Consider the following 19,985-nt stretch of genomic DNA (forward strand, 5'->3'; position numbering starts at 1 on the left):
AACTTTAGCAAGGCCAATCCACCTAACCTGCGCATCTTTGGACTGCGGGAGGAAACCGGAGTACCCGGAGGAAACTCACGCAGACACGGGAAGAATGTGCAAACTCCACACAGACAGTGACCCAAGCCGGGAATTGAAGCTGGGATCCTGGCGCTGTGAGGCAGTAGTGCTAACCACCGTGCCACCCACAGAATGCTATCATTTATTGTGAGGGGAATCAAATATAAAAATGGGGCTATTATGCTTTAGTTGTACTGGATACTGGCGAGATCACATCTGGAGTTGTGTGTACAGTATTAGTGCCCTTGTTTATGTCCCACCCTTGCCACTGGATTTGGGGTCAGCTTAGCTTAGTTGGCTGGACAGCTATTAGAGCCAACAGTGCAGGTTCAATTCCCATACCAGCTGAGTTTATTCATGAAGGTCCTGCCTTCTCAACCTTGCCCCTCACCTGAGGTGTGGTGATCCTCAGATTGAATCACCACCAGTCACAGCCTATGGTCACCTGGAACTATGGTGACTTTATCTTTCTTTTATTTAAGTAAGGATGTAAATGTGTTACAGTTCAGAGATTTACTAATATCAGGAATGGGTAGGTTGTCTTACGGGATTGGTTGGAAAGACTAGGTTTGTATCCGCTGGAGTTTACAAAAGTAAGAGGCTACTTGATTGAAACCTTTAAGATTCTGAGGGGTATTGACAGGGTGGATGTTTCCTCTTGTGAGAGAGTCTAGAACTAGGGGTCACTGTTGAAAAATAAGGGGTTTAAAACAGAGATGAGGTAATTTTTTTGTGAGGATTGAGTCTTTGGAACTCCCTTCCTCAAAAAGCAGTGAAAGCAGGGACTTTGATTATTTTTAAGGCAGAGGGAGGCAGATTCTTGATAAATAAGGAGGGGGGATGGGATAAAACGTTATCGGGGTAGACAGGACATTACAATCAGACCAGCGATGATCTTATTCAATAGTGAAGAAGGCTGCAGTGGTTGAGTTGCTTTCTCCTGCTCCTAATTCGTTTTATTCATAAACAATTATGTACATAAATTATACACAGGTCTACAAAACATCAGAAGATTCAGGCACTCCGGCTACAGGCCAACCTCATAGCACCAAGCCCCATTTTTAGACTCTTCATGTAACTGTTACTGAAACAAGTCCCAACACTGTTCAATCCCTGCAGGGATCTGCTGCTACACACCAGCAGCTCACAACTCTTAACCCTCCCCTATCATCATCCAGTTACAGTAACTAGGACTGACTGGTTCTGCCATTGCATTCTCCCAACTTTAATGTATCACAGACCGTGGCCATTTTTTCCATTGTGTCTGTGCAAGGACTATCCAATCAGCCCTCCTCCCCGCCTCTTTCTCCATATTCCTATACAGTTCCCCTGAAAGGAGCTGTGAAATCTGCAAAACAAGCATGTGACATTCCCTGCATCAAACCCTGATTTGAGAAAGTATGTGAAGTATGGAGGCAGCACGGTGGCAGAGTTTAGCATTGTTGCCTCACAGCTCCAAGGACCCTGCTTCAATTACAGCCTTGGGTGAGTGTGTGGAGTTTGCACGTTCTCCCCGTGTCTGCATGGGTTTTCTCCGGGTGCTCCAGTTTCCTCCCACAGTCCAAGATGAGCAGGTTAGGTGGATTGGCCATACTAAATTGCCCCTTAGTGTCCCAAGATGTGTAAATTAGGGGTATATGAGTAATCTGTGACGCATTAAAGCAGGAATACACAATGGCAGAACCAGTCAGTCTCAGTTACTGTAACTGGGTGATGATAGGAGAGAGGTTAAGAGTTGTGAGCTGTTGGTGTGTAGCGGGGTAAATACATGGGGTCGCTGGAATAGGGCGGGGGGCGGGCCTGGGTAAGATGGTCAGTCGGAGAATCGGTGTAGGTACAACGGGCTGGGTGGCCTCCTTCTGCACTGTAGCAATTCTATGGTTAACAAAACTTTTGAAAAACTACCCAATCCTATCAATTATTTTTGGTCCCAGTTTACATGTCAAAAAGGAATTAGACTGTTATCTGAAATGGAAGAACGTGCAGGGTAACAGGGAGAAAGCAGGAGAATGGGGCTGTGATTTTCTCATTCGGAGAGCTGGTGGAGACACGATGGGCCAAATGGCCTCCTTGTGCATTGCAGCAATTCTGTAACGCTGAATTTAAGCAGCATTTTGTTGAGAGCTGAAAAAGACTGGACCAAGTCAACATTGGCGACAAGAACAAAATACTGCAGAGCTTGGAAATATAAATATTACATCTCTAACTTATCCCAATCCTGAGGAAAGGTTACAGGTTTGATGCTGCCTGACCTGCTGACTTGTTCCAACATTTTCTATTTTTATTTCAACATTGTTCCGGTGGTTTGAAACCTGCAAATGTTCAGCAGGACGTTCCTCTGCATACAACTTCCTGCATTAGAAATAAAAAATATAGATTTCAATTAATAACAGAATGCTAGAATTACAGAGTGGGGCAGGCCAGGTGGCACCCTTTAATAACATTATTTCTCATTTTGCAATGATTTTGGAATTGATGGTTTATCATAGCAATTAATCTCCATCAATTAGTCTACGAGAGATCCAGACATGAGGTAAGTAGTTGAAAGCTTTGGGAAATCATGGGTCCAAAGTAACCAGTCTTTCCAAGGCATGTCACACCTAAAACGCATCTCAAATTACTCACGTGCTGTATTCCTAATGTGGAGAAGCTGGCTTTGGACTGGGGTGGACACAGTAAAGAAGTCTCACAACACCAGGTTAAAGTCCAACAGGTTTATTTGGTATCACGATTTCGGAATGCTGCTCCTTCATCAGGTGAGTGCACCTGTTGGACTTTAACCTGGTGTTGTGAGACTTCTTACTATAAGGATTTCAAAATAGTGACACAATTTGTATTCCAATAGTGACACAATTTGTACTTAATGAATCTATAATTCCATAGTCCACCATTTCTGAAAGTAGAGAGATCGTTCTATGATTTGCCATTCACTCACCAGAATGTTTCCCCGAGATCAATTTTGAATTTCCTGCCCTATTGAGTTGGCTGCTCTGTTCTGGATAAGGTGACGCAGCTCGTAATTGGCAAAATAGGCAAAAACTCCAACCTGATGGTGTACCATCCGGGATATTAAAATAAAGAAACAAAGAAATCACAGATGCAATAGTTATAATTTTCCAAAACTCTCTAGACTTAAGGATTTGGAATGGAAAATTGCAAATGTCATTCCATTATTTAAGAAAACAGGGAGAGAAGAAACCAGTTAATTATAGACCTATCAGTCTAACATCAGTTGTGGGGAAGTTACTGGAATTTATCAAAGACAGAATGACTGAGCATTTCAACAGTATGAGCTGGTCAGAGACAGTCAGCATGAATTTGAGAAAAGTAGGTCCTGTCTGTAATTGAATGGCCTTTTTGAGGTCACTAACATGCTGGATGTGGGAGTGTTATCTATATGAACTTTCAGGAGTTCTACACCAAAAGTTAACAAACATTACTGTAACTGGAGGGAACCCTGTGACCTGGGTTAGTTAATTGGTTGGGAGGTAAGAGACCGAGGATTAGAAATTATTCATTGAGCTCGCTTACCAAATAAAAATTGTTCGCAAGGCTACCAATTTAGCACTAAATCAGCCTACACCAATTCGTGCAGGCATTGGTTACATTGGGTGTCTTTGTATGAGTAAGTTAATATGCAGTTACAGCAAGCAATTAGGAAGGCAAATGGTATCTTGCACTCCAAACCTACTACGGCACGGTGACATAGTGGTTAGCACTGCTGCCTCACAGCACCAAGGACCCGGGTTCAATTCTGGCCTCGGGTGACTGTGTGGAGTTTGCACCTTCTCCCCGTGTCGGCATGGGTTTCCTCTAAGTGCTCCAGTTTCCTCACACAGTCCAAAGATGTTGATTGGTCATGATAAATTTCCCATCAGGGGGACTAGCAGGGTAAATGTGTGGGGATACAGGGATAGAGCCTGGGTGGGATTGTTGTCAGTGCAGGTGAATAGACTCGATGATAGTTCTAGGAGCTGAATAGCCTTCTGCACGGTAGGGATTTTATGATTCTAATCTACAAAGGACAGCCTTTGCTGAAATTTTACAGGATTTTGGTGACACCACATCTGGAGTGCTTGTTCATGGTTTTGGTCACCATATCTAAGGAAGGATATACTTGCCTTAGGGAGAGGCTTAAAAAAAATGTTCACTGGATTGATTCCAGGGGTGAGAGATTGTCCTATGAGGAAAGATCAAGTAGAATGGGTCTATCAGTTTGAAGAATGAGAGGTGATCATACTGAAACATCAGATTCTGAGAGGACTTGAACATAACAGATGCCATGAGACTTTCCTAATTAAAGACTCTGGAGCTAGGAGGACGGTCTCAAGAAAAAGGGCCTGTTTTTAGGACAGATGAGGAAATAATTTTTTCCTCAGGCATTTGTGAATCTTTTGGAATTCTCCACCTGAGAGGGCAATGGTTGCTTAGTTGTTGAGTAAATTTGAGCCTGTGATCACAGGCGGCACAGGGGCACAGTGGTTAGCATTGCTGCCTCACAGCACCAAGGATCCAGGTTCAATTCCTGGTTTGGGTCACTGTCTGTATGGAGTCTGCACGTTCTCCCCGTGTCTGCGTGGGTTTCCTCCGGGTGCTCTGGTTTCCTCCCACAGTCTGAAAGACGTGGTGGTTAGGTGCATTGACCTGAACAGGCGCCTGAGTGTGGTGACTAGGGGAATTTCACAGTAACTTCATTGCAGTGTTAATGTAAGCCTTACTTGTGACTAATAAATAAATTTTACTTTATCAATATCAGATCACAGGGATCTAAGAGAATCAAAAGATATGGGGATCAAGATTGAAGATCAGCTATGACCTAATTAAGTGGTGGGTTAGGCTCGAGGGGATGAATGGTCTACACTTGCTCCTATTTCTTATGTTGTTAGCAAGTTATGAAAGAACAAAGTCAGAGTAAGTGAATAGGCACCTGGTGACAGATGGGAGTTGAAGGTGAGGAAGTGAGAGTTCATCCACCTTAGATTTAAGGAAGACAAATTGAAAATTTTTTAAATGCCAGGAGACTACAAGCTTTGGAGCAGCAAGAGGATTTAAATGTCTAGGTGGACAAATCGCTCAAAGCCAGTGCACAGCAACAAAAAGTAATCAAAAATGTTAATGGAGTGTTGACCATTATCGCAAAAGGATTGGAATACAAAGTGTACAATGCATTCGGCAAGTGTGTGTGTGTGTGTGTGTGTGTGGGGGGTGGGGAAGGAGAGGGTGGCAGCGGGGTTATTGTGCAGATTAAATTATCAGGACAAGTTCACAAACTGGATATGCATTTTCTTGGGTTTTAAAGGTTGAGGATGATCGAATAGAGGTTTATTAAATTATAAAAGGATTTGATAGAGAGAATTTATCTCCTCTTGTCGGTCAATCCCAGACAAAAAGGCATACTCTTAGAATTTGAGTCAGACCATTTAAGAATGAAATCAGGAAGCACTTTCTCTCACACAAAGATGATTTGGAACTCTCGTCCCAAAAAGCTGTGGATACTGCATTGATTTACATTTTCAAAATTCAGATTGATAGATTTTTCTTAATTAAGGGTATCAAAATATGGAGGAGAAAGACTGGTAAAATGGGCTTGAAAGAGAGACCAGCCATGAATGACAGAATTGGCTTGAGCTGAATGGCCTACTGTTTCCCAGCTTCAGCTCAAATGCAGCTACAGAAGAAAACAAGGACAGCAATTTGCTGTTTCTTGGTTCCTTTTGAAATATTTAGAAAATTCCACAAAATTACAATACTGTTGGTTCTTTGAACAATGTTCTAAGGTCCTGAAGTAATCTTTCCCCAAAGCTATACTGCTTAGAAGCAACAACGTGGTAAGGAGATAAAAGTCACTGAAACCACACTTACAAGGACATGCCTGTTCAATTATGCAGCTTTCAGAAGGTAAATCCATGTAGCTCCAGAGTTGTGTAGATACAGAGAGATTTCACCAACTCTCCATGGGATAATGAGAAACACGAGATGAAACAGACAAATGATATAGGTTAATCAGGAAGTTGTTGAGGGTGTTCAAGTTTGCATTTTTTTTTTGTTCTTAGAATGTGGATGTAGATGGCAAGTCTGCTTTTATTTCCCAGAGGACATGAAAAATCAACCATACAGTGTGGGACTGGAGCCACATGTAGGCTTTCCTCTTGGTCAGTAGTTGGATATTCATGAACCAGTTGGATTCAGAAGCTCTCATGACCAAACCTCAGCTGATAAATCACTCACTTCGGCTTGCTCGTCCAGTCCCGTGTTCAAGTATAATTTTTAACAAAAATGGAAACAGAGTGCGTCAGATAATCTGCAGAAAGCATTACAAGGTTGTGTTTTTTGTTAACACCTTTTTAATAGGTCAAATAACTGTACAGTTCATTATATTCTTCCTGAGAATAATTTATACCCCAAAATGAAGGAGGGAGTTCCAGAGAACAGGTAATACATATGGAAAATAGAAATAAAAATGTACCACACCTGCATACTACGCTGTTCCCAACAAACTCCTCGACAAGCCAGAAACAAGATGGTTAGTAACTATTTTGTTTTTAATTGTGATCATGGCTTTTGTTTTAAATAATTAAAAAATGAAGTTAAACAATGGTAGAAGAAATATTAATACACAGCACTCAATTTTGCTGCACCTGCAAATGCAGCACAATCTGTTCCAGGTTTTCTCTCAACAACCGGCATGTATTTCTGCTTGGAGCAAGGTACAGTCTCAGGTCTATTCTACATGCTAGTCTTTTAATTAACACTTCAGAGTGTTGTTGAAATACAGGAGCACCTCCATTCTCCACATGAGGTGGTGTAACGAAGAAAGGTGTTTTTTTTTTTGTTACCTTAAATGACTTCAGTCTGAAAATATAACATCTTTGTTCAAATCCTGGTTGACGTATTGCAGCTAAATATTGGTCAGTTTCTATTCAGTGTGTTCCAGTCTGGAGTTCCTGTACTGTGCAGCAAGAATTCTCAGCCCACAGGTGTCCTGGAATCCTCGACTTGACAGTACTTTCTCTGCATTTTATACATATGTAGATATATAAAGTTTTTTTTTTGGCTCTTTGTGATTCCACATGCTGGTGGTAGATTTGATCACACGATCATTTCAAGAACCCCCAGAGCAGGCTTCGGACGGCTAGAGGGGTCTAGGCTGACCTCCAATCATTTTCAGTCTGGCTTGGTCAATAACATCCAGTAAGTTTTTGGCATCCACGGCCAATGCATGCGCAGCTGTCAGCATCTGTTTCTTGTATTCCTGCTGGAGAGTTGTCATCACATATTGTTGGGCCAGCTTCATTTTTCCAATTAATTCTGCTAGATCAGAGTTCAATAGCTTTTGCGCCATCTCAATCTATAGAGGAAAATAAGGTGAGAGACTTCCACAACCAAATATATTTACAAGATAAACCATGACATATGAGCATTATTGTAAACATTGGTATCTATCTCTCAATGATTAAATGAATTAAGCAGCATTTAGTTGAATTAATACAATTAATCCAATTGCATATGCTAAGGTGGGAGTATAATACTGAGGTGCGATCACAATATAAAATTAACAATCAAATGTAAAAATTGATTTGTGAAAATAAAAATATCAAGAAAAAATATCAAATATAATAACAATGATAAAATTTGACTTAATCGAGGTCTTCAAAATTATGAAATGTTTTGATAGAGAGAGAATGGCCGGAATTTTCTAGCTGTTCTCAGTATTGGGATCTCCGGGTCCCGCCACAGGTTTCCGAGTGGCAGGAGGTGAATAGAACAGGAAACCCCGCTGATGGTGGCAGGATCAGAACATCCCGCCGCTGGCCAATGGCAGGCAGCCTCCGCGAAACACGCTGTGGAAAATCCCACCCAATGTTTTCTTTTGTGGACAAGAGTATAGATGGAGTCCATTAATATAAGATATTCATCATGAAATCCAGAATTGAAAGGACACCTCTTCATCCAAAAAGTGGCAAGAATGTGGAACTTGCTATCACGGGAGCGACTGAAATGAGTAGCATAGCTGCATTTTAGTGGCCACTGGTGGTTGTGATGGTAACGTTACATGAGAAAATATGGGAGGAGGCTTGTGGCGTATAAAAGCCAGCATGGACTAGTGGGTCAAACAGCCCCTTTATATACCCTATAGCTTATGAGTTACACAATCGATGATACCTTGTGGCATTTGTTTTAAAGTTCATTTAAAAAAATTAGGGCAAATCCTGCTGGAAAATCAACAATAAGTTGCATGCCTCTAACTAGGTAAAGTTGCCATAGTCCCAGGTGACCATAGGCTGTTCTTCCCTTCGAGGGGGAGAGCTGACTAATGGTGATTTAACCTGAAGATCAGCACACCTCAGGTGGGTGGCAAGGTTGAGAAGGTAGGTTTCCATGAATAACCTCAGCTGGTACGGGAATTGAACCCATGCTGTTAGCATCATTCTGCATCATAAAACAGCCATCCAGTCAACTGAGTTAATCAACCTCTAACTAATGTGTAAAGTCGGCACTGAGTTCAGGCAAAAAAGAGTTAGACAGTGAGCTGCAAATCTACACAATTTTCTGGTTGATTTACTCTGTTTCAACTTTTGCCTCACACAAATGGCAGCTCACCCTTAATCTTGCCCCTGTAATTTATTTTAAGAACTTGCAGAATTTACACATTAATTGCTGATTATTTTTGGTGCAGAAAGTTAGGGCTCACCCTCAACAGCTTATTAACTTTGTAATAATTGCTAATGCAATATTTACAAGAATGTTGCCAGGATAGAAAAATACCTCTGAGGAGAGATTGGATAGGTTGGGGTTATCTTCCCTGGAGGGGTGATTTATTGAACGTACAAAATTATGAGGGGAAGAGATGAAGTGGACAGGATTAAACGGTTTCCCTTGGCAGAGAATTCTAGGACCAGGGGACATAGATTCAAGATGAGTGGCAGAAGGTGTAGAGGGGACATGAGGAAGAACCTTTTTTTTAAGCAGAGAGTAGTGGGTGTCTGGAATTCGCTGCCCAAGATGGTGGTGGAGGCAGAGACCCTAAATTATTTTTTAAAGTACTTGGATCAGCAACTTAAGAGCTGTAAGCCAAGGGCTATGGGGCAGGTGCAGGAAGGTGGGATTAGAAAGGATACCTGGGGCTGACATGGACAAGGTGGCCGAATGGCCTCCTTCTGTGCTGTAATTTTTCTCTGGTTCTAAGGAATTAGCTTCTTTAATCAAGGAAGGGAATGATTTAAACAGTCGAGTCTAATTCTTTGATGTCGTCAATTCATTTTAGAGATTTAAATGTGAAAAAGTCTTATTGTTCCTGTGTCACTTTTCCCACTTAATCCAATCTCTATTTCTCTTTCTGCACCTGATTTGACTGCAATTTGCCCTATTTCACCAAGTTGCTTTTATAATTCTTTCTCAAACCTTAAATTTAATTGGTCAAGGAGGTAATACTGTTTGCCCCATTGATCACGGAGGTCCAATGCTACTTGAACTCAAAGAACAAAGAACAATACAGCACAGGAACAGGCCCTTCGGCCCTCCAAGCCCACGCCACTCCCTGGTCCAAACTAGACCATTCTTTTGTATCCCTCCATTCCCACTCCGTTCATGTGGCTATCTAGATAAGTCTTAAACGTTCCCAGTGTGTCCGCCTCCACCACCTTGCCCGGCAGCGCATTCCAGGCCCCCACCACCCTCTGTGTAAAATATGTCCTTCTGATATCTGTGTTAAACCTCCCCCCCCTCACCTTGAACCTATGACCCCTCGTGAACGTCACCTCCGACCTGGGGAAAAGCTTCCCACCGTTCACCCTATCTATGCCTTTCATAATTTTATACACCTCTATTAGGTCACCCCTAATCCTCCGTCTTTCCAGTGAGAACAACCCCAGTTTACCCAATCTCTCCTCATAACTAAGCCCTTCCATACCAGGCAACATCCTGGTAAACCTCCTCTGCACTCTCTCTGAAGCCTCCACGTCCTTCTGGTAGTGTGGCGACCAGAACTGGGCGCAATATTCCAAATGCGGCCGAACCAACGTTCTATACAACTGCAACATCAGACCCCAACTTTTATACTCTATGCCCCGTCCTATAAAGGCAAGCATGCCATATGCCTTATTCACTACCTTCTCCATCTGTGACGTCACCTTCAAGGATCTGTGGACTTCCACACCCAGGTCCCTCTGCATATCTACACCCTTTATGGTTCTGCCATTTATCGTATAGCTCCCCCCTACGTTAGTTCTACCAAAATGCATCACTTCGCATTTATCTGGATTGAACTCCATCTGCCATTTCTTTGCCCAAATTTCCAGCCTATCTATATCCTTCTGTAGCCTCTGACAATGTTCCTCACTATCTGCAAGTCCAGCCATTTTCGTGTCGTCCGCAAACTTACTGATCACCCCAGTTACACCTTCTTCCAGATCGTTTATATAAATCACAAACAGCAGAGGTTCCAATACATACTTACAGTAGCTTAAGACACAAATTATATTTGAGCTGAAGGGGGCATTGAAAATTCCAAAGCTGCACACCATGAGATGCTCCACTCCTGAGGAAGTCTACACTATCATTTAAATGGAATTGAATAAATCTTCAAAAAGAAATGACATAAAAGAATATGGAGAAAACAAGGGTCTGGGATTAGTCAATCAGTCAATTTGAAAAGCTAGCAACTACACAGTTATGATGGGCTGAATGTCCTTGCGTTATCTATGATTCCATTTTTGTAATGAGTTAAAATACAACATACACTGATTGAATTAACTATCTATCCAATAGCTTCACGTGAAATTTGTCTGAGTATTCTTAATCTAATTTATGAGACATAATTCCGAGCACTGGACAGTCCACAGATGGGCATTAATTTGCCTTTTCAATTACAGAGGTCAAATATCAGGCATGTGAGCAACAAGTACCAGTGCCGATTCAGTAAAGGCTCCTCTGCACATGAGTTAAGACAAATTGTTGACAGTTGTGTAAAAAGAGGATTAGAGAGGCACGACGGCACAGTGGTTAGCACTGCTGCCTCTCAGCATCAGGGATTTGACTTCAATTCCCGGCTTAGGTCACTGTCTGCGTGGAGTTTGCACATTCTCCCCATGTCCACCTGGGTTTCCTCCGGGTGCTCCGGTTTCCTCCCACACTCCAAAGATGTGCGGGTTAGGTGGATTGGCCATGCTAAATTGCCCAGTAGTGTCAGGGGGACTAGCTAGGGTAAATGTATGGGGTTAGGGCCTGGGTGGATTTGTGGTCGGTGCAGACTTGAAAGACCGAATGGCCTCCTTCTGCACTGTAGGATTCTATGATTTACTCCAAATCAGGATTCAACAACCTTATTAACAAGGGGAACCATTTTTATAATTTATTCCAAAACGCTTTATCTTAAGAGCCGCAATGCTCAAATGTCAATAATAATGAAAAACAAATCTGAGGCACATTTCAACAACATTTAAAGATTTTTACAAAAAGTTAATTAAATTATACTTTTGCACAAGTACAATATTAACAAAAGTTCAAAAAACATAAAAATGGGTTTCATCAATCAAGATCAGGAAACGTGCAAGCTCTTAAAGAGCTACGTGCTTCGGAGACCCCTGCCCTGCACCCAACAGTTGCCGCATCTATCTGCAATATGTTTGACTGCAAGTGTAAAAAGCAGGGCATGTTGTAAAATTTCCACCGCAGTTGCACATATTTTTCTTAAAAAGTCAAAGAGATTTTATTAGAATTATCAAGTCAATTGCCTTGATGTTGCACATGGGGAGTCAGGACATTGTGCTGTCTTTGACTGAAGTAAGGTTAGCGATGCCATGAACATTTAACTATGATATTACAGATTTTATGGACAACTGCCTTAATGGAACATTTTTGTTTTTGAAACTTTAAATTGAGTTGAAAGTCATTTTTCAAAATGGAACAATTAATGTCAGTTCTCTGCGTTTGTTCAAACCTTGTCAGACTCTTATCTCTAGAACTGGCCAAGAAGAATCTATAAAATACAAATACTCCCGTAGGGATGTCCATTGTATCTTCTAAAAGGCGTAAAAAGCTATTGGCTTCTAAGGAAAGAGAGATAAGAAAGGACTTCAAACGACCTCAACGTAATTGAATTCCTAATAATGACTTATTGAAAATGAACGTAGCAGCCATTTTTGTGTTTTAAACTGTGTAAAGGAGGCTGTAAGAAGACATTTTGTGTGGCAATTTGGAGAGAATCCAGAAGACCTCAAAGTCAGTTCCAGCCCACACTTCCCAGCTGAACTAACAGACGCCTGTGCTTCTCTGCAATCAGGAGTTACACAGCAAGGTATCCAGAAAGTAATTTCAGCAGTAGTTTTATAATGAACTAGCCTTTATCTTATTTAAGACTAAAGCTTTACTACTGGTTAGTCTTAAGTTGAATCACTCGCTAGTTAAAGGGGGCTACATGCAACACACACAAATTCTTAGCTCATGGACCATTTTGAGGAAACATCACAGGCAGGTTTCCCTTCTGATTTAATCATCATATATTTTGTCCTGCCTTCCTGGTTTTTAAACATATGAGTAAGTCCTTTCTGCTGTAGTGATTTTCAAAGAATTTGATTCATTGGTAAATTTCAAGAATGTGGTAATTCTCGTCAAACATGTTTGTTTTTTAATCTCATAAATGCTATTGTCCATAATCTGAATGGTTGCAATGGTACAATCACAGCTTCCCTCTGATGGTACTGCACTTTTTCCACTGCAGTGGTTGGGTGGGGGAAATAGGGCACGTAGTTGTAGTTTAATACATTTACACAGGTAGTTTCCATTATAAATCTTGACATAGGAAGTGATAATGAATATGCTGACAAGAAGTGAGTTCAGATGCAATATGCACATGCATACACAAGATTTACTCATCAACTCATAAGTATTGTTCTGTGAGTAACAATCATATTTAATCAAAGGCTAAAATATGTATTTGCTTACCTCTCTGTGAGTGCTTGCTGGGAGTGAAGGAATGGTTTCATCCACTGTAGCCAATAAAGTTCTTAATGCCAAACCAACCTCCTGAGAAAACAGTTACTGGAATCAAAGCACTGCTGACAACATAATGACCAATTTAGTACAAGACATGAAGAGAAAGACTCTCGATTCTTCATCCTCATTCAAATTTAATGAAATTGAATGGCATTTGGCAGAACATGATTCAATAAACATTTTGTTCTTCATCTAAACATCACTGATTTGTGACATACTCAAGCATTTGATTTAGCTAATCTCACATTACTTGCCCTTCACCATGGTGAGCTGAGAGGAAACAACTGCAGAAGCCATTTCTATTCATGGTAGCAAGCTGATCTTATTTGGTTATTTACCACTCCACTTTGAGAATGGCATCAAGTTTGGACGATATTTTAACACAAATGATCTCACTACTCTGGGATACATTACAGAATCACCAAAGTCCTGTGATTTATGGAAATGGAAAATTTGTAACTCACATCTTTAATTTCATAAGTGAATACAAACCCTGCATTTTACTGAGCACTTAACTGCTTTGATTCGTCTCAACATATAATGTCTCGCAAATTTTGGGAGTTAAGTGGATTTTGACATGAAAAAGAAAGTTAGGCTTCCTGCCAAATTAATTAGAACAGAAACCCCTTTTTTGGATTTATCCTCATACCGCCATGAGGTCAGAAGGGGCTCACTAGCAAAAATCTGAGAACAGCACATTTGGCAGGCAACTTGGAGATGGATAATGCTAGATTCATCTATGACCCCAACAATTTTGTTTTTAATGTTCTAACCCTCTTCAAAATGATTTCACATCACCCCCCATCAGAGCGGCTCGGGCTATTTTTGCTTCTTGCTTTTAAAACACATGGGACATTTTCCATGTCTTTTCAAATGAGATCGTCAATTTAACGCTAATCAACTGTGGTTTTGTGCTTAATTGGGAGTGCTGATATCTATTTCACATGGGACCCTTACAACCAATAGATGGTTTCCAACCATCAGCCTGTGTCTGATTTGATCCCAGAGGTGAAAGGACAGCGTCTAATTGTTTTGTGCTCATCAATCATACTTGTACCGACCTTTCCCAAAGACATAGTGCTGACCGCAAGTGTGAAGATATCTTCTCTACAGTATCAAATTTAAAAGCACTTCTCACCTTTACCATTGGTATGTATTCCTCTGGAGGTGCTGGTTGGATTTTACTAGACATTTCTATAACTGCCTTCACCAATCCAGTTACGTTTTCATACACTTTATCATTGGAACGGTCCAGGTTAGCTGTGGGTGGAGGGCTTATTTCTTGTGGTTGGATCTGGATTACAAGAATCAAACTGGTTAGCATCACATTCCACTTCTTCAAATTACACAATATCATCACTGATTGTCAGGTATATAAATCTCCGTAGGTTCATGAAAATCATAGTAAATCATTGATTCATAACACATACCGGACTAAAGGAATTGAGCTTTTAATTGTCATTTCTTAACAATGTCACAACGATTAGTCTCTAGTGTGAATATTTTCACATATCAAGGATATGTCAGTCAGCCTTTGTAAAGAAGTGTGCTGTCACATAGGCACCACAAAACTACAAAGGCTGCCCTTAAAACAAAACTAACTATGAATCACAGCAATTTCAAGGCTGTAATTTAACTATGGGATTTAGTTGATCATCACATACCTGTTCAGCATTACTTACATAACCCACAGCATCATTACCTCTCAGTGAGATTAGAATTATCGCTCTCAAGAATCTATTATTCTCAAAACGCAGTACCCATTCATTTGAAAAAGTGCATCAATACTTCAAAGTTACACCAAATGCCCTTGGTATTACTCACTGCTTGAAGATTCATTGTAAGTTAACAATCAGGCTTGTTACAGAAATCAATTCTCATTATTTTGATGCAGTTGAAAACATTTTACATTGTTGAATTGAAACATAAAATTACTTGAAACACTTCCATCAAAACTGAACCAAACCTCGGAAGGGATTTTTTAAATAAATGGGAATTCTTGCAAATTGTGGGACTAAATAACTTCATTAACTTTCTAACTCATCAAATTAAAAAATTTAAACCCTGGAACCGAACATATTGAGCATTAGGAAAAGTCTCAGATAAGCTAACAAAATTAATTTAATTTTTAATTAGGTGAAAAATTAGGTTCAATGAGGTGAAAAATAATGAATAACCCTGAAGGCTATATTTTAGAAACATTTCACTTAAGGCATTAATAATCCCTCGAGGACGGAAGCAACATCTCTTCCTTCCCACATCGACCCTTGCAAAAATATGCTAAAGTTAGGCCTATTCATAGCACAGAACGTTTTTCAATTTTAACTAGTGTTGTCTATGACAGTCATCATGTCACAAATTCTCAAAACTGAAGGGCAGGATTTTCCAGCCCTGGCACCAGCGAGCATCATTGTGGTGCGGGATGCAAAGATTTGGAGAGCCGCTGACTTTAAACGGGGGCAGAAAATCCCACCCTAAGTTTAAAAAACTATTGAGATTGTAGAAGTGCTTTCCATCAAAATAATAATGTAAAAACTTGATTCAAAAATAATTAACCTTGTCGGAGTGCTTTTCCGCTTTTAAAAGTAAGTGCTGGAAAGTTGAACTTTCATAGAATCCCTACAGTACAGAAGGAGACCATTTGGCCCATCAAGTCTGTACTGACCACAATCCCACCCAGGCCTTATTCCCGTAACCCTCGTTTACCCTGCTAATTCCCCTGACACTAGGGTCAATTTTGCATGGCCAATCAATCTAACCCGCACATCTTGGGACTGTAGGAGGAAACCGGAGCACCCAGAGGAAACCTATGCAGACACGGGGAGGAAATGCAAACTCCACACAGACCCCGAGACTGGAATTGAACCTGGGTTCCTGGTGCTGTGAGGCAGCAGTGCTAACCACTGCACCACCGTGCCTTTTCTTAAAGCTTTTAGCACCAAGTACCAGGAACAACAACCAGTCTTGAATTAAAGGCATCAGAGTCAGTTAGAGAGAAAAGATCCCTGTACTGTGTGCCAGCAGTGTGGTTCAACTCCAATCTCCATGCAGTTACCCGACCAATTCTTAAATTTCCCATGCAGCTATTCTTATTGCTGCACTGAGTAAAACCATAAATTTAGTACCAATGATTGCTAAAAATATAGGCATTATTATGCTGAATTTGCAACAAAACAGTCTGCCAAGTTGCTTATCATAAAAAACTCTCACAAGCTTGATACCACCTTCATCTCTGGATTGGATTGAACTTAAACAGAAGTTGGAACACGTTGCATTCTAATTTCCTGCTCCAGCCAATTTCTCACTGACCGGTAAATTTTGTTATGATCTGTATGAGAACAATACATCTTTAGTGGAGACGTGCTGATTCTCTGCTAGGCAGATGAATTGGTTGACAATTTAGAATTTTATTTTATAGAACAGATAAGAGAAAGGTTTACAACTTCTGCGAATGTAATATTCATGTAAATAGGCAAAATATTAAGTTTAAAGTTTATTTATTTACGAGTGTCACAAGTAGGCTTACATTAACACTGCAATGAAGTTACTGTGAAAATCCCCTAGTCACCACACTCCTGCGCCGGTACACCAAGGGAGAATTTAGCATGGCCAATGCACTAAATCAGCACGTCTTTTGGACTGTGGGAGGAAACATGAGCACCCGGAGGAAACCCACACAGACACGGGGAGAACTTGCAGACTCCGCACAGACGGTGACCCAAGCTGGGAATTGAACCCGGGTCCCCAGTGCTGAGAGGCAGCAGTGCTAACCACTAAGAAAGGTTAAACAAGAACAAAACATAGCCACAAAAATTTAATAACATGAAGAAGCTTCTGTCCCAACATAACTTTGGAGAAAACTCAATAATTTTGTGCATATGCAAAGCATATCTCAAAGTCTCAAATGAACTATGATGTGACTTCTATACAAACTGGTTGAGTAAAAGTGGAACAGTTTATTTCATTGTACATAACTAAGCAAATGTTGAAATCAACTTTCCTGAGCTCTGCAGTGGACAAACAAAACTCTAATAAAATGTCTACCAAGCCTCCATGCTTCATTCATTCCGTAGTTGCGTTTTAGTTTACTACATATGGAATCTCATTCAAATAACAGATTCTACCAGCAATTCATCAAAACAAGGCCAAAGAACATTAATAAAAATAGTTTACTTTGTAAATGATTAAAAATCAATTTAAATCATATTAGTAAAAGGTGATTATAACCACACAAGTAATTAAGTTGAACATGTGTTGTTAGATACGCAACAGTTATTTTTAGTTATAAGATCAGGTGACTAGAAAAGGGAGTATTCTTTTTCTGCCAAAGTAATGCCCAAATTGATCTCAACTTTTTATTAAAAGCTCAATTTTCTTGTTTATTTCACTTGTAACAAGATATATTTGCACAATGTTTGTTATATTCTACCAAGTTACTATGGAGCATAGAGTCTTATGGCAATCTTGGAATTATGAATTATGAAATACATCAGACATGTTTGTCCCATTGTGACAAATTGTTACTGCATTTTCACTTTTAGATCAGATTAAATATTAAAAGACATTTTGTGGAGGTTATTAAAAAGGTTGCACAAACACCATGGTAAGGAAATACACAAAACTTGAAAGACTGTTATTTAATACAATACAAAATTGTTTTGCCTTTTTTAGTGTTTGTCTTCAAAAAAGTGCTATGTGCATTTGACAACAGTTGATATGCTAAAAGTTTATAGCCTTGGATAAACCAAGTTAAAACCACAGCAATTTTTAAAAAAGTATGTGCCAGGGAGGAAGTCACTTCTAACTTTGAGTTTAAACGCAATGAAATGTTAACTGGAGATTGAAATGTCATTGTTCGTAACCACATGCAAATCCGCTGGTGTAGTTTTCAGTTCACCTCTCAGTGAGATGGCAAGTTATTCAAACAACAATGTAGTACTGTATTCAGCTACAGAAGGAATACAGACAGTCAGAATTTGACTATTCAGAGCAGGTCTGTTTTAAAATCCATAGCAGGAAGAAAGGAAATTGCTGGTCAAATTTGGTGAAAATCCAAAATTATCTTATTTTCTGGTCAATTGACTTTGTCTCGGGCTTTCTCTTTGTCCAGTTCATTGTGATACACATAAAGCTTGAACAAAAACACCTTGTCCTTTGTCTGCTTCATACCTGAAGCAGCTCAAATTAATCAGATAATTAATCTTTCTACTTCAGCAGAAATACTTAGCCACCCCAAATGACATAAGAACTAGGAGCAGGAGTAGACCATCTGGCCCCTCGAGCTTGCTCCACCATTCAATAAGATCATGGCTGATCTTTTTGTGGACTCAGCTCCACTTACCCATAACCCTTAATTCATGAATGAGTTGTAAAATACAAAGTTGCACCAAAGCAAAATATTCAGCATTCCTAAAATACCGTTTTTAATTTATGGAGCTGATAGACTACAACTTAAAAGAAATAAAGACCAGTGTAGCTCCAAACATGCCCACTTTCAAAGTATCGGATGAGAAGAGGGTCAAGAGTTAAGTCAAAAGGCAAGATTATAATCACTGGAAAATGTTATAAGGTGGACTTGGCCAATGTTTTATTTGAAGGAGGAAATATACAGCGTGATTACTACACAGTAGAATTGTTCTGCACATGAAGTAAAGCCAAATAATGTCCTTGCTGTCCAAAATAACACTTTGTTCTGCATCTTCTTGTCATTGATCAGTGACCAAACAAAACGGAGCAAACATTCCAGCTAGGAGGGCTGTAAAGCTCCTGTGACCAACACCACGGTTGCTGTGCAGATCAAACTGTAATAGTCCAATACTAACAAGGAGACAAGTTTCTCTATCCACACTGGATACCGGGAAAATAATTCACAGATGGACAGAATATAATATTATTTTCTCCTGTGATTGAAATTAAAAATCAAAAGTTACAAGGCAATTGCCAATGCACATAGCACCAGCAGTAATGAACTGAAGTTCCAGCTTTGATTGTGTTCAGAATTCATTACCAAATAAACAAATTTAATTTCAGAATTTTAGCCATGAGGTCAGAGTCCTAATTAGTGGTCAAATTAACATAATCTGCTTATTGTTTGGCCATTAATTTCTGATAGATAGAATTCTAATATGGCTGTCTGAATTTCAAAAGTGATATCATATGAATTTTTACAGGGATCATATAAAGTTATTTGGAACAATTTTTAATTAGGAAGCTTTATTGAAGCCCAAAGTGCAGAATCAACTGAACCAAACAGATCTTTCTCATCCTGTCCTTCAACCAGCTAGAATGTACTGCCAGAAAGGATGGTGGAAGCGTATTTAATAGTTACTTTCAGAAGGGAATGGGATTATGTTTGAAAGAAAGCAATTTAAAGGGCTCTGTGGAGAGGACAGAGGAGTGGGACTACTTGGACAGCCCTTTCAAAGAGAAAATGCAGATATGACGACCTGAATGGTTTCCATGTGTTGTACGTTTCCATTAATCACTCTTTTAAAAATCCTTATATATTCGAACATAGAATCTGTGAGAAAGTGCACTCCTACTATAACAATTTAAATCTTTTACTGTTTTGAATGAAACATCTTGCAATTATACAGCCCTTTTCATGTCACCTTGAAGGAACAGATACAATAATTACATGTTAGACAAAAATTAAAAAGAAAGAAATACACATATTATTTGCTTACCCTCCATGGCTAGTGGTGAACACAATGTGAAGGTTAAAGAAATTTACCAAAAAGGGAAAAAAAGGAAAACAATTATTAAAAATGCAGCAAGCAAACCAATAATGCAATGTGCAGTTAACAAAATGATGTTAAAAGCTGTGAAGAAAATGGCAGTCTAAAAATATCATGCATCATCAAACTTGTTAGAGTGCAATTTAAAAGCTGCTGTGTACATAATTTCATTTTAAGAAGCTATTTTGTTGAACT

At 39.8% G+C, this 19,985-nt stretch overlaps 1 protein-coding gene across 30 annotated transcripts in view; it reads right to left on the reverse strand.

The window, feature by feature from the left end:
• Positions 1–6,111: 6,111 nt before the first annotated feature.
• The window catches only part of LOC144495599 (focal adhesion kinase 1), a 528,227-nt gene continuing 514,353 nt past the window's right edge, over positions 6,112–19,985 (reverse strand). For 19 of the 30 annotated variants that reach the window (XM_078215776.1, XM_078215770.1, XM_078215773.1 and 16 more), the window contains 3 exons: positions 14,192–14,347; positions 13,003–13,083; positions 6,118–7,408 (listed from right to left, as the gene is read on the reverse strand). In XM_078215776.1, coding sequence (XP_078071902.1) covers positions 7,193–7,408; positions 13,003–13,083; positions 14,192–14,347 — 453 coding nt within the window. In that variant the 3' untranslated portion in view covers positions 6,118–7,192. Of the gene's footprint in view, positions 7,409–13,002; positions 13,084–14,191; positions 14,348–19,985 lie in introns of all 30 variants that reach the window. The other 11 variants (XM_078215780.1, XM_078215781.1, XM_078215769.1 and 8 more) reach the window with 1 other exon arrangement.

The sequence above is a fragment of the Mustelus asterias genome, chromosome 7 (assembly GCF_964213995.1).
Source record: "Mustelus asterias chromosome 7, sMusAst1.hap1.1, whole genome shotgun sequence".
NCBI lineage: Eukaryota > Metazoa > Chordata > Chondrichthyes > Carcharhiniformes > Triakidae > Mustelus > Mustelus asterias.